General features: G+C 39.6%; 2 protein-coding genes and 1 non-coding gene across 3 annotated transcripts; 2 read left to right on the forward strand and 1 right to left on the reverse strand.

The window, feature by feature from the left end:
- Positions 1 to 5,496: 5,496 nt before the first annotated feature.
- Positions 5,497 to 5,961, forward strand: LOC142504993 (secreted RxLR effector protein 161-like). The gene has a single exon (XM_075617822.1). The coding sequence runs from the start codon at positions 5,497 to 5,499 to the stop codon at positions 5,959 to 5,961; it is 465 nt and encodes a 154-aa protein (XP_075473937.1).
- A 709-nt stretch (positions 5,962 to 6,670) lies between these two features.
- On the reverse strand, positions 6,671 to 10,257 carry LOC142504994 (uncharacterized). Its single transcript, XM_075617823.1, has 7 exons — positions 9,598 to 10,257; positions 9,281 to 9,415; positions 8,904 to 9,037; positions 8,699 to 8,753; positions 8,522 to 8,620; positions 7,145 to 7,287; positions 6,671 to 6,884 (listed from the first exon to the last, which is right to left on the reverse strand). The coding sequence occupies exons 1-7, from the start codon at positions 10,255 to 10,257 to the stop codon at positions 6,671 to 6,673; spliced, it is 1,440 nt and encodes a 479-aa protein (XP_075473938.1).
- Positions 10,258 to 12,301: 2,044 nt separating this feature from the next.
- Positions 12,302 to 12,407, forward strand: LOC142513015 (small nucleolar RNA R71). The gene has a single exon (XR_012808984.1). It is a non-coding gene; the product is annotated as a small nucleolar RNA R71 (small nucleolar RNA).
- The last annotated feature ends 203 nt before the right edge of the window (positions 12,408 to 12,610 follow it).

Here is a 12,610-nt window from a genome sequence, read left to right on the forward strand (position 1 = left end):
TTAGATTAGAAGCACAATTCCCTCAGTGTGTGAGAATAACTTCTGGTTGTAATCAGAGATCAGTTCACACACACACACACACACACCATCACTCAAATATAGCCTTGCACAAAGACAATAAACTTGTGTATGTATTCTTTGACACATAGACGTTAAACAAGTGTTGGCTAGAAGGTGCTGCCTTCAGTCTAGACTAGGAGTTAGTTAGGAAGTAGAATAAGTCCTAAGCTGAGTGGGTTTGTACAAAATATTGTATAGATCAAAGTCTTCTAGTGTATCCTACCCGAGGAGGTAGAAGGGTGACGTAGGAGCAGTTGATGTCTCCAAACATCCATAAACATATCTTGTGTATTTAATGTTTTAACTACTGTTTTCAAACAGATTTGATCAGTTAGAGCATCCGTCAGTTCAGTTTTCACCATAACTGAACTGATATACGTCACAACTGATTCTCTTTATTTCAGTTATTCAATTACACATGATATAAAATATATCAGTATTTCTCAACGAATGATTATTTCAAGTGTTTTTCGCTTGATTTAAAATCAAACTTGATTTAATTCATCAGTGTAAACATTCTTAGAACATGAGCTATTGCAGCTCTTGGAGAATATTGTGTTTAAAGCACCTCAAGGTACCCAGCACTCGATCCTTCAAAGTGGTCCTGGTTTATGGCCATTTCCTACCCCTAAATTTGTATCACAATGTGCTATGAAAATTTAATGTAAATATTAGATTTAGTGTGAGATCAATATTTGAAGATGGTTAGCCCAGATTCTCAAAATTTTTTAAGATCGAAGACATGTAAAATATTGGAAGCTTATATAATATTTCATTTGCATCTCTGTATTTACCTAGGTTTCGGAAATTTTCATATATAGTTCACATGGATCAATAAGCTCTCGGTTATCGATCATCCTTTATTATTTATAATGCATGTGATATATTATAAACAATCAGTATGTACATTATTATTAATATAATAACAAGAGTTGCATTAATCTGACAAACATACAAACAAACATGGCACAAGACTTTAATACTAATTATGAGACAAAATTTCAAAATTAAAATATCTCATTTTAGATATGATTCAAAATTTAAATCAATCCCTTGAAATGAATATTTAAAGAAAGTTTAATATTTAATTGTCTTCTATCAACGGTAGTTGCATGATAAACGCTACCCGTTGACAGACTTTGGCCTAGATAACTAGGGATCTCATGGCGACCGTACATGAAAATTCAACATTGATGAGTCGGACTCAACGTGTAAAGATAAACGGCACCATATTAGTGGGTTCTTACCAAACGTGAGGCAAAACTACGTAAGGGTTGCAAATGCTGCAATTGGGCTCTTCCTTTTGGAAATAATGATTTTCCGAGATAAATTGGGATCATAATTTAGCGATTGGGCATTGCATACTAACTAAAGAAATTGAATTTCTCGTTTTCATTAGAGGGTGTGAAAATATCAAAATAGTTGTAGGAAATTCATAAAAAAAAGTCCATATTTTTTGTCTTACAAAATATTTTAAAATAGTTAGTAACGTTTATTCTAGTTTCCATTTCAATGTACTTAAAATGTCGTCGCGAAATCCTCTATCTATTATACTCTATCAAAACAAGCTACCGGACCAAATTACCTACACTGTTTGAGGAATTTAAAAATTATTTTAAATTCTGATAAAATAGTGCATGTGATCACAAAAGCGCCTCCAAAAATGGCTGCTGCCAATCCCTGTACTGTGGAGTTGGCTAGACTTGAGAAATGGTGGGACCATGATTTGCAAGCTAAGAACTATATGTTGTATTCTATGTCAAACGAGTTGCAAAGGCGGTTTGAGGAAGTGATCGAGCAAAACTTGCACTGTAAAACTCTTGGTCAAAATTAATAATATTTAAGCTCGAAATAATCGCAAGTACGCACGATGTCAAGTTATAATATAATATACTAGAGTACGAGTATCGTTCTACTGGAGACTGTATTTTGCAATTATTATTTCCAGTTATTAAATGTTTAGCAACAAAATTTGGATGATTGTTTTCTACTACTATGCTCAAATAAAAACTCAACGCTATATTTCAAGAATCAAATAAAGAGATAGAAAATTTATAATGGTTAATTAAGATTCAATGAGAAATGAATTTGTTGGGAATTTCAGTTACCTACCCCTCGTTATTTACTTAATTCGTTCGATAGTGATCTACGCTTCCGACGGAATTTCTATTCAATTGAACACGCCCTTCTCGAGCTATGCCAGACTAATTCTACTCAGTGAAGTAATTAAATTTCTTTAATTATTTATCAAGAGTGAATCGCATATCGATCTATCCCCTAGTTTTTCGCCCTTACCGGACTATGACTATCGGTGCGTATCCAATTTCGTATTTCTATGTAAATTGTAAATCCACGGACTATGCTACTCGTTCCTATCATAAGCTATTCTCTCGAACTCACTCGCGATATAAAATTTGTTATTAAAGTTAGCTACGCTCTAACAACACGATAACACAATAGCATAATAAAGAATAAATCAAAAATCGAAATATGAATTAACTAAATCAGTTTCATAGATGTAAGTTAGGTACTCGAATTCATTGTAAAAATAAACACAACAATGTTTAAATGATAAAAACTAGATTAGAAATACTATTCGTGACGAAAGTGCGAGGAACGGTGCCCGGAAATCTCGAAATCTTCAATCCAAGCGCAAAATCCTCTCTAAGGTTTGTGGTGGCCTGCTCGATAATGTCTGAATTCGTCCCCCTCCCCACTTTTCTTCTTTTTTGCCTCCTTCAGAAAATTAGGGAAGAAATCGGCCAACAAATCTTTCCAAAATTAGGTGGCGCTCGCGCGGTAGAGCGCCACATCATCTGTTTTAAACATTTTCTTGCAGCCAACCGCGCTCGAGCGGTAGAATCTTATCGCTCGAGCGCCATGTCTTCTGTCAATTTCTTCGGAACTCACACCTTTCGCTCCCAGGCGGTAGAATATCAATGCCCGAACGCCACGTCCTCTGGAAATTAACTTCGCAATTGACATCTCGCGCCGGAGCGGTAGAATATTACCGCTCGGGCGCCAATCTTTCTGCCCATAGTCCTCTTGGTTTGCACATTTTAGTTCCGATTCCAATTTTCCGACCATTTTACCAGCAATTTCATCACGTTGAAGTGAGACAAAATCTTTTGCATATGCTTACGCTAAAATGAACTCAAAGTAAATTAAATGCACGCATGCACAATGCAAAGACACACAAAACTAATGTAATAAAACACGTAAAAGTGACAACTATCAACCCCCTCATACTGACCTTTTGCTTGTCCTCAAGCAAAACAGGTCACATACCACAACCAAGACATGAAACAAAACAAAAAGTGAAAGTACTGAAACAACTCAATGGATGGCGAAACAGCGAACTGGCATCTCATGCCTCAGCGGGTTTTTGAACTACATCCAATTAGTCAAAACACAGCATCCATCAACACACCTTTCAAAACACCACAAAACATTTTTATTTTGCCAGAAAGTGTGGTCGTGTGTGTGTGTTCTGCGGATTTTACTAGCTTGTGCTTCAAATAGTTTTATTCGCAAATCATGTGGGTCGCCGAATCAACAATTCAACTCAAGTTTCTCTCTCCTGAGTTCTGTTTCTATTCTGGACCAACAAGTAAACACAAAGTGACAGAATTTCATAGCTGTACAACAAGATTTAGGGAGTCAATATCCATAAGTGCTCAAATGGTTCAAAACGTTTGGGAGTACGTAGATCATTTTCACTATGCACTTGTCAGAAATTTTATCTGACATTCCTCAACGTCTTAAATCTCCATCTTTTTAGCCTTGGGATAGGATTTCATCCCTTTTTGGCTCCTCCACACCTTACATCCCATTTTGTTTCTCACATTTTTTTTATTTTTTTAAGTGCATAGTTTTCTCGTGCGTACTCCCTAGGCTTGGAATATAGGGTATGTTCATTTATCTGGCCTAGAGATGAATTTTCAGGTCCTATGCACGATTGATATGAAGGGTATTTGAGGTTTACTTTGATTTTCTACTCGAGTTCATGCTACTGGTCAGTCAATCCTTTCAACAGATATTAATTCAAGTTCTACTCGCATCTCATGTTTTTCCAGTTTCCCTCACAGATTATTTTGAACTTTAACTTGTCATTCACACCACTACCAAAACCAACTATATGTGCATAAATAAAACTGACAGTTCATGCTACCGGGGTGTTCATAATGAGTAACAAGACTAAGAAACATGCAGTTCATTAATCCAAAATCATCATCGGCTACCAACATACTCTTTTCACCATCAAAGGACACACAGTACACAAACGAAATGACCTTCTCATACTAAGTGTGTGCAATGTCCCCATTGCACAAAAGACCAAAACACATAAATGCAAGCACGAATGCAGACATAGAAACAAATGCAAAATAAATGACAAAATGAAATAACAATAAAAACAAAAACATAATGCAGTAGAAAAAAATGAAAAGAAGGGGAAACAGTAAACTCCCCTGATCACGGATCATCCTCGTCATTCTCTGGCGATGACACTCCCGATGCATCCCCTTGCTACTGATAGTCATACTGAAAATGGAACGGGGGAATGAACGGCGGAGGTGGTGGCATGGCCCTTGGGTCAACACCTTTAGCAGAAGTACTACTTAGTAGTATAAACTCGGAGAGAGAGACCGAGAAAAGACTCTTTTATACCTGCAAACTCGAAGTAGGTCCCTTGTTTTTGGCAAGAAGAGTTCCAGTCTTTATTTCCCCTCGGTAAAGTGAGCTTACTTAGTGAACTGGCAGGACGCGGAGATCAATTGATCAATATGAATCTCGAGAGTGGATTGTTGATCGCCGCCTCCTTGTCCTGGAGGCTCTCCGGCCGGGGAGAGGCTTGCTATCGTAACCTTTTCTCCCAGTCGGTGTATGTGAAAAAGAGTGACGAACTCCTTTTTGTCATAGGTTGGTCCAAAGAACGAGAGTCGGCTTCCTTAAGTCCGTTGTTCCTCAGTAGCTCAGTGGTAGAGCGGTCGGCTGTTAACTGACTGGTCGTAGGTTCAAATCCTACTCATGTGTGTAAATTAGCTCTGTAGGGTTAAAGCGGGAGCAAAATTTGGAGTTCAAAGTGGATATTCAGTGGCGCCTGCAGACTCTAGCCTTTTCGTTAAGGCTCGAGATGGTAAGTTGGTGATAGTGTTGGTCTACGTGGATGACCTCATCATCACAGGAGAAGATGTAGAGGAAGTTCGTCGAACAAAGGAAAATCTATTAGTACGCTTCCAAATGAAGGAACTTGGAGAGCTCCAGAATTTTCTTGGACTCGAGGTAGATCGAACAGGGAAAGGCTTCTTTCTGGGTCAGCATAAATATGCTACAGATTTTTTGGAAAAATATGGAATGCTCAACTGCAAGCCTATCTCGACATCAATGGAGGTTAATGCTAAGCTATGTTCAGCATAAGGCAAAGATTTGGAAGATATGACTATGTATAGACAATTAGTTGGGAGTTTGATCTACCTAACCCTGACAAGGCCTGACATCGCATATGCAGTTGGAGTGGTTAGTCGATTCATGCAAAATCCAAAGAAACCTCACTTTCGACGAATATTGAGGTACATGAAAGGAACACTTGACTATGGTCTTCTGTATAAGAAAGGAGAACAGTGTAAGATAGTTGGCTATTGCGACGCCAACTATGCTGGTGATCACGACACGCGTCGATCAACAACTGGAAACGTGTTCAGGCTTGGTTTAGGAGCAGTCTATTGGTGCAGCAAGAGACAACCGACGGTGTCACTGTCAACCACAGAAGCGGAGTATAGAACAGCAGCTATGGCGGCTCAGAAAATGGTTGATGCAGTTCATGAAGGATATTCACTGTTGACTATGCGGTGTCACTGCATTGAGACAATCAGTCAGCAATTCGCATGGCAGAAAATCTAGTGTTTCATGCGAGAACAAAGCACGTGGAAGTGCATTACCACTTCGTACGAGAAAACATTTTAAAGGAAAAATCTCTAAAATAAAGAACATTTCCTACCAAAAGATCAGTCATATAATACCACTCATTGGTAAATAGCGCAATACTTCTTCGTGAATCTCCGCTATTTGAATATTGAACATCATAACAACGAATAGGCTTGGACAAGCATAGTGCGCATCATGTACTCGACATATGCGAAATGTTCATTGAAGTTCGAGTTCACTTGATCTTGATGAGCCATGAATATAAGAGTCTCATTCGTTTTTCCATTTTGGGATCGCCTGCGGGGCTGTGGATGGCGTGGTACAGCAGTACTCGATCTACCTGTAATTCCCTCGTGAGTGTGGAAATCACTATGACGCTTCGAACTCTTCCTCTGTAGGTCTTCCACACAAATAGCCTTCATCGGCTGCAGCCATTCCTCATCATCACGGAACACAACCCCCGCCCTTGCACACAATTCTGATATGATAGTGGGAAAGAAAAGTCTGATGTGGCTGTTATGAGCGCTCATCATGATTTCAGAATTGATGAGCTTGCCCACTTTGATGTTGTAGCCGTGCGTTAAAGCATATAACCCCACGGCCCGTTATTTTTGTACATCGCTCTTGTGGGAGACCGGCATCATTCTCCTCGCCAAAAACAAATACCAAAGGGAAATGCCGGCCTTCAATATATCTCATCAAAACAACTCGGTGGCCCTCCCAATGGTTTCAAGGTCGCCCCTGGATGACACAGAGTTTCAAGGATCACAGTGTAATCAGGGGCAGCAACCAATGCCTCGAATGTGGAGTCATCTACCTCGGGTGTTTCTAAAAGGGTGTTAATCGTAGCCGAATCGAACGACACGAGTCTACCCCGAACAAAGGCCTTGCCATCCGTCCTTTCACCCGCATTGGTATAAAACTCTCAAACCACAGACACAACAGCAGAATTCGGCTGACTTCCAAACTTTTCCCATCCCTGCCCGCCTCTCCAACTCCACAATAGTACCTAAGTGCCTATCTTCGAATAGCATACGAAATCCCCTCTCCGCAATTGGGTTGCTATGTATCTTAGCATGATCATATCAAGCCCTAGCCGTTGCATATACAAATCGGGTTCTATCAATTGACGAAGATGAAGAGGAAGAACCGGGATTACCTTTTTGTTTCTTGGGAGCCATGGTGATAGAATATAGAGATGGTGACTGTGTCTTGTAAAAGATGACCGGAGAGCGGGAGATGCTTGATGCTTAAGGAAGAGTGCGACCACGGTACTGGAATCGTAATGTGCGAGTGAATTTGCTGCAAAAAATGAAAGAGTGCGAAATTTTGTGTTAAGGATTTGAAAATTGGTGTGCAGAATGGGGGAAGGGAAAAGAAAGTCACGACTTTATGTGCAGTCGCGCCCGAGCTGTATAATTTTACGGCCCAAGCGCCGATTGCGCTGGAATTCTTCTTTTTTTTTTCAGGCAGAGGAGGTTCGCCGCCCCCGACTTTTATTTTATTTTATCTTTTTTTATACTTAAGTAAACAATAAAAATAAAAAATATAAACTAACATAAAAAAATTCAAATTAAGTGCAAGATAAGGAAAAGAGAGGTAGTTCTCAATTTATAGTCGAGAGCTTGACTGTTGGTCAGTCTCAGTTTGGATTGTCTTGGAATTGGGGATTCCAAGTTGTGGCTCAATTGTGCCACCCATGTAGTGCTTCAGTCGCTGGGCATTGACCGTAAATTTCTCATCCTTTCCATCTTGCAGTTCTACAGCTCCCGATGGTTATACTTTAGAAATAACGAATGGACCATACCATCGCGAATTCAATTTTCAGGGAAACAGTCGCAACCGAGAGTTGTAGAGCAGGACATTTTTACCTTCCTTGAATTCCCTTTCGATGATTTTCTTGTCATGATGTCTTCTCCTTGTATGATAATGCGAGATCATATGCCAGATCACGGAATTCTTCCAACTGATCTAATTGAAGTAGACGTCGTTCACCTGCATCAGTAAAGTTAAATTTTAGTGCTTTTGTTGCCCAGTATGCCCGATTCTCTAACTCTACAGGTAAATGACATGCTTTACCAAATAGTAGCCTATATGGTGTAGTGCCTATAGGTGTTTTAAAAGCAGTCCTATATGCCCAAAGAGCAACATCTAACCTTAGAGACCAGTCTTTCCGACTGACACCTACCACTTTTTCCAAAATCCATTTAATGTCTCGGTTAAACACTTCCCCTTGACCACTCGTCTGGGGGTGATAGAGGGTAGAGATCTTATGTGTGACACCGTATTTGCTCAAAAGTTTTTCAAATAGTTTGTTGCAAAAATGAGTACCACCATCATTAATGATTGCTCGTGGTGTTCCAAATCTGTTAAAAATATTTTTCTTTAAAAATTTCAGGACCACTTGAGCATTATTAGTGGCATATGCCTCTACCTCAATCCACTTAGACACATTGTCTACCGCAACCAAAATATATTTATTCGTGAACGAACTGAGAAACGGTCCGATGAAGTCTATCCCCCATATATCAAAAACCTCACACTCAATGATATTGTTCAATGGCATTTCATGACGGTTAGAGATGTTACCTGTCCGCTGACATTTATCACCAGCAAGCACATAAGAACGAGCATCCTTAAATAGTGTCGGCCAATAGAAGCCATATTCAAGTACCTTAGATGTCGTCCTTGTTGGTCCAAAATGACCACCTACCTCACGGTCATGGGAATGACTGAGAATCGATCTCATCTCTTCCTCTGCAACACACCTTCTTATCATGGAATCTGTACAAATCTTAAACAGAAATGGATCTTCCCAAAAATAATGCTTCATGTCAAAAAAGAATTTCTTTCGTTGGTGAAACGATAGATTGGGTGGTGATGTGCATGTGACAAGAAAGTTAGCAAAGTTTGCATACCAATGACAGTGTTTCACCTCAAACAGCTGCTCATCAGGAAACCATTCATTAATGGCATGATCTACATAGTCAGTACTAATCAGCTCCAATCTAGACAAATGATCCGCTACCACATTCTCAACACCCTTATAATCCTTTATTTCTAAATCAAATTCTCGTAGCAATAAAATCCACCTAAATAGGCGTGGCTTTGCATCTTTCTTAGCAAGTAAATATTTGAATGCAGAATGGTATGTGTAAACAATGAATTTGGACAAAACAAGATATGAATGAAACTTGGCAAGCGCAAATACTACTACAAGTAATTCTTTTTCGATGGTTGCATAATTCAGTTGAGCATATAAGGTTTTAATTGCGTAGAATATTGTATGAAATACCTTGTTTTTCCAATGGCCAAGAACATCACCAACCGCAGTATCGCTGGCATCGCACATGACCTCGAAGGGTAGATCCCAATCTGGTGCTACCAAAACAGAAGCTGTCACCAAGCGCTCCTTTAAATCCTCGTATGCCTGCAGACAGTAAGAGTTAAAATCAAACGGCACATCTTTCGTAAGTAAAGAAGATAGAGGTTTGGCAATTTTTGAAAAAAACTTTAATAAAACGCCGAATAAAAACCGGCGTGCCCTAGAAAAATTCTAACTCCCTTTATGGATGTCGGAGGTGGTAAGTTCTTGATAACTTCTACTTTTACCTTATCCACCTTTATTCCAGGCTCTGATATTTTGTGCCCCAATACTGTGCCTTCTTGTCCCATAAAATGACACTTTTCCCAATTCAGCACCAAATTCGACTCCTCACATCTCATCAACACCACCTTCAAATTCTGCAAACAGTCAACAAAAGAAGAGCCAAATATCGAGAAGTCATCCACAAATATTTCAAGGAAAGTTTCTATCATGTCATGAAATATCGCGGTCATACATCGTTGAAATGTGGTAGGGGCATTACACAAACCAAAAGGCATCCGTCTATAGGAAAAGGTGCCATAAGGACAAATGAAAGTAGTTTTCTCTTGGTCCCCAGGCGCAATCATTATTTGGTTATACCATGAATACCCATCCAAAAAACAATAAAACTCATGACCCGCTAACCTCTCAAGCATTTGATCAATGAAGAGAAGTGGAAAATGGTCTTTACGGGTGGCATAATTCAATTTCCTATAGTCAATGCACACGCGCCATCCCGTGACTGTCCTAGAGGGTATTAATTCATTTTGTTCATTTGTGATAACAGTAATCCCACCTTTTTTTGGCACACATTGAATAGGATTTACCCATGCACTATCAGATATAGGATAGATAATGCATGCATCAAAGAGTTTGATAGTTTCTGCTTTTACTACCTCTTGCATCTTTGGATTCAATCTTCTCTAAGGTTGCAACAGAGGTGAGTATTTGTCTTCCATCAATATCTTGTGCATGCTGACCGATGGATTGATCCCTTTGATATCTGCCACCTTCCACGCAAATGCACTCTTGTGCGCTTTCAAAACTTTCAGCAGTTTGTCTTCCATCACATCTGTCAAATCAGAAGAAATAATCACAGGAAGTTTATTATTCTCACCTAGATAGACGTATTTCAGATGTGGAGGCAATGGCTTGAGATCAAGAGTTGGTGGCTCCGCTATGCTTGACATCTGAGGGGTTAAGTCTCTCCGATCCCCCAAGTTCGCTAATCGAATCTTTATTGGCCTCTTCCAGGGATGGTTGGCATTAAGGTATGCCACTATTTCAGCTTTCTCCTCATCCAATTTGTCTTCTCTCAATTCAGTAGTGAGAGTGGCTTCCAAAGGATCCTTAATAGCATCCTGCACATAGTCACACCCAAGCTAATCGAAAGCATCAATTTTAAAACAACTATCAGAATGAGTGTGTGCTTAAGTGCGTTAAAGACGTCAAAAGTAATCTCCTCTTCTCCTACTCTCAATCTCAACTGCCTTTCTTTCACATCAATTAGGGCATTGCCAGTTGCAAGGAATGGCCTCCCCAATATCATCGGCATCTCTATGTCCTCCTCCATGTCTAGCACCACAAAATCTGTAGGAAAAATAAATTTGTCCACTTTCACTAGCACATCCTCAATAACTCCTCGTGGATACTTGACAGATCGGTCTACTAGCTGTAAAAACATACTCGTTGGCTTGGGTTCTCCCAATCCAAGTTTCCTAAACACAGCAAAGGCATGAGGTTAATGCTTGCACCAAGATCACATAAGGCTTTATGAAAAACAACATCACCAATCATGTAAGGAATAGAAAAACTCCCTGGGTCTTTAAGTTTCGGTGGGATCTTGTTTTGCACCAAAGCAGCAATTTTCAGTTAGATTTACTGTCATGTGATCCTCCAATTTTCTCTTGTTTGCTAAGATGTCCTTTAAAAATTTAGCATAACTAGGCTTTTGCATCAAAGAATCGGCAAAAGGAATATTGATATGCAATTTTTTAAATATCTTAAGAAACTTACCTAATTATGCATCCGGTTTTGCTTTTTTAAATGCTGCAGGGAAAGGAGGAGGTACAACAACTTTTGATTGTCTAGTGGGTGCTTGTGTAGAGTTAGAAAACTTACCTTTGGATGTCTCAGTCTGTTCATCCAGTACTTAACTTTTTCCCTTTCTCTAGACTCTAAAACTTTCCCATTCTTCAACGCGATGGCCTTCACTTGCTCTTTTGGATTGGTCTCCCTGTTACTTGGCAAGGTGCCCGACTCTCTACTTGTTATCATCTTAGGTAACTGTCCGATCTAATTCTCTAGCCCCTTTATCGATGCATCTTTGTTTTGGAGTCTAGTTTCAGTGGACGAGATAAACTTAGACATCATTTGCTCCAAATTAGACTTTTCTTCTCTAGGGGGTCAGATCTGTACATCGGTTGTTTCCCATACGGTTGTACTCCCTGTGGTCGATTCTGACTGTTTTGACCACCCCATGAGAAGTTGGGATGTTGCCTCCATCCAAGATTATATGTGTTCGAATACGGATCATTCCTTGGACGGTTTTGGACTCCCACTTGATTCATAGGTGCCTTTTCTTTCACATAAAAGGGATTGCCATCTTGACAGTCCTTTGCAAAGTGTTCACCTCCACACTTATCACAAAATATCTCTTGAAGACGCATATCCGTGCCACCCATATTCAAGCTGTCCAATTTCCTGTTCAAGACATCAAGTTGCGCAGTATTAGCAGAAAAGTCAGTTACCTGTTTAACTCCTGCACTTCTCTGCCGGTTGTTCCTTTCAGACTGAGGATGATAGCTGCTAGCCGCCATTTCTTCCAACAACTTATATCCTTCTTCGGCAGTCTTTCTAAATAGGTTTCCACAAGCAGCAGCATCTATCATAGTAAGATTAAGAGTAAGCAAGCCATAATAAAAGGTTTGAACGACTAACCCAAGTGGCAATTCATGATGTGGGCATTGCCGCCATAGATCTTTGAAATGCTCCCATGCCTCATATAAAGAGTCTTGCTCGAATTGAGCAAATGTGGTGATATCTGCCCGCAGCTTCATGGTCTTAGATAGAGGAAAGTATTTAATAAGAAATGCTTTCTCCATGTCCTCCCATGTGGTGATCGAACCTACATGCAAACAATTTAACCATGCTTTAGATTTGTCACGTAAGGAGAAAGGAAATAAACGCAACCTAACAGCATAATCAGAATCTCCATTAAATTTAAAAGTATCGCAAATTTAAAGAAAATCTGCGATG

The sequence above is a fragment of the Primulina tabacum genome, chromosome 10 (genome assembly GCF_025594145.1).
Source record: "Primulina tabacum isolate GXHZ01 chromosome 10, ASM2559414v2, whole genome shotgun sequence".
Taxonomy (NCBI): domain Eukaryota; kingdom Viridiplantae; phylum Streptophyta; class Magnoliopsida; order Lamiales; family Gesneriaceae; genus Primulina; species Primulina tabacum.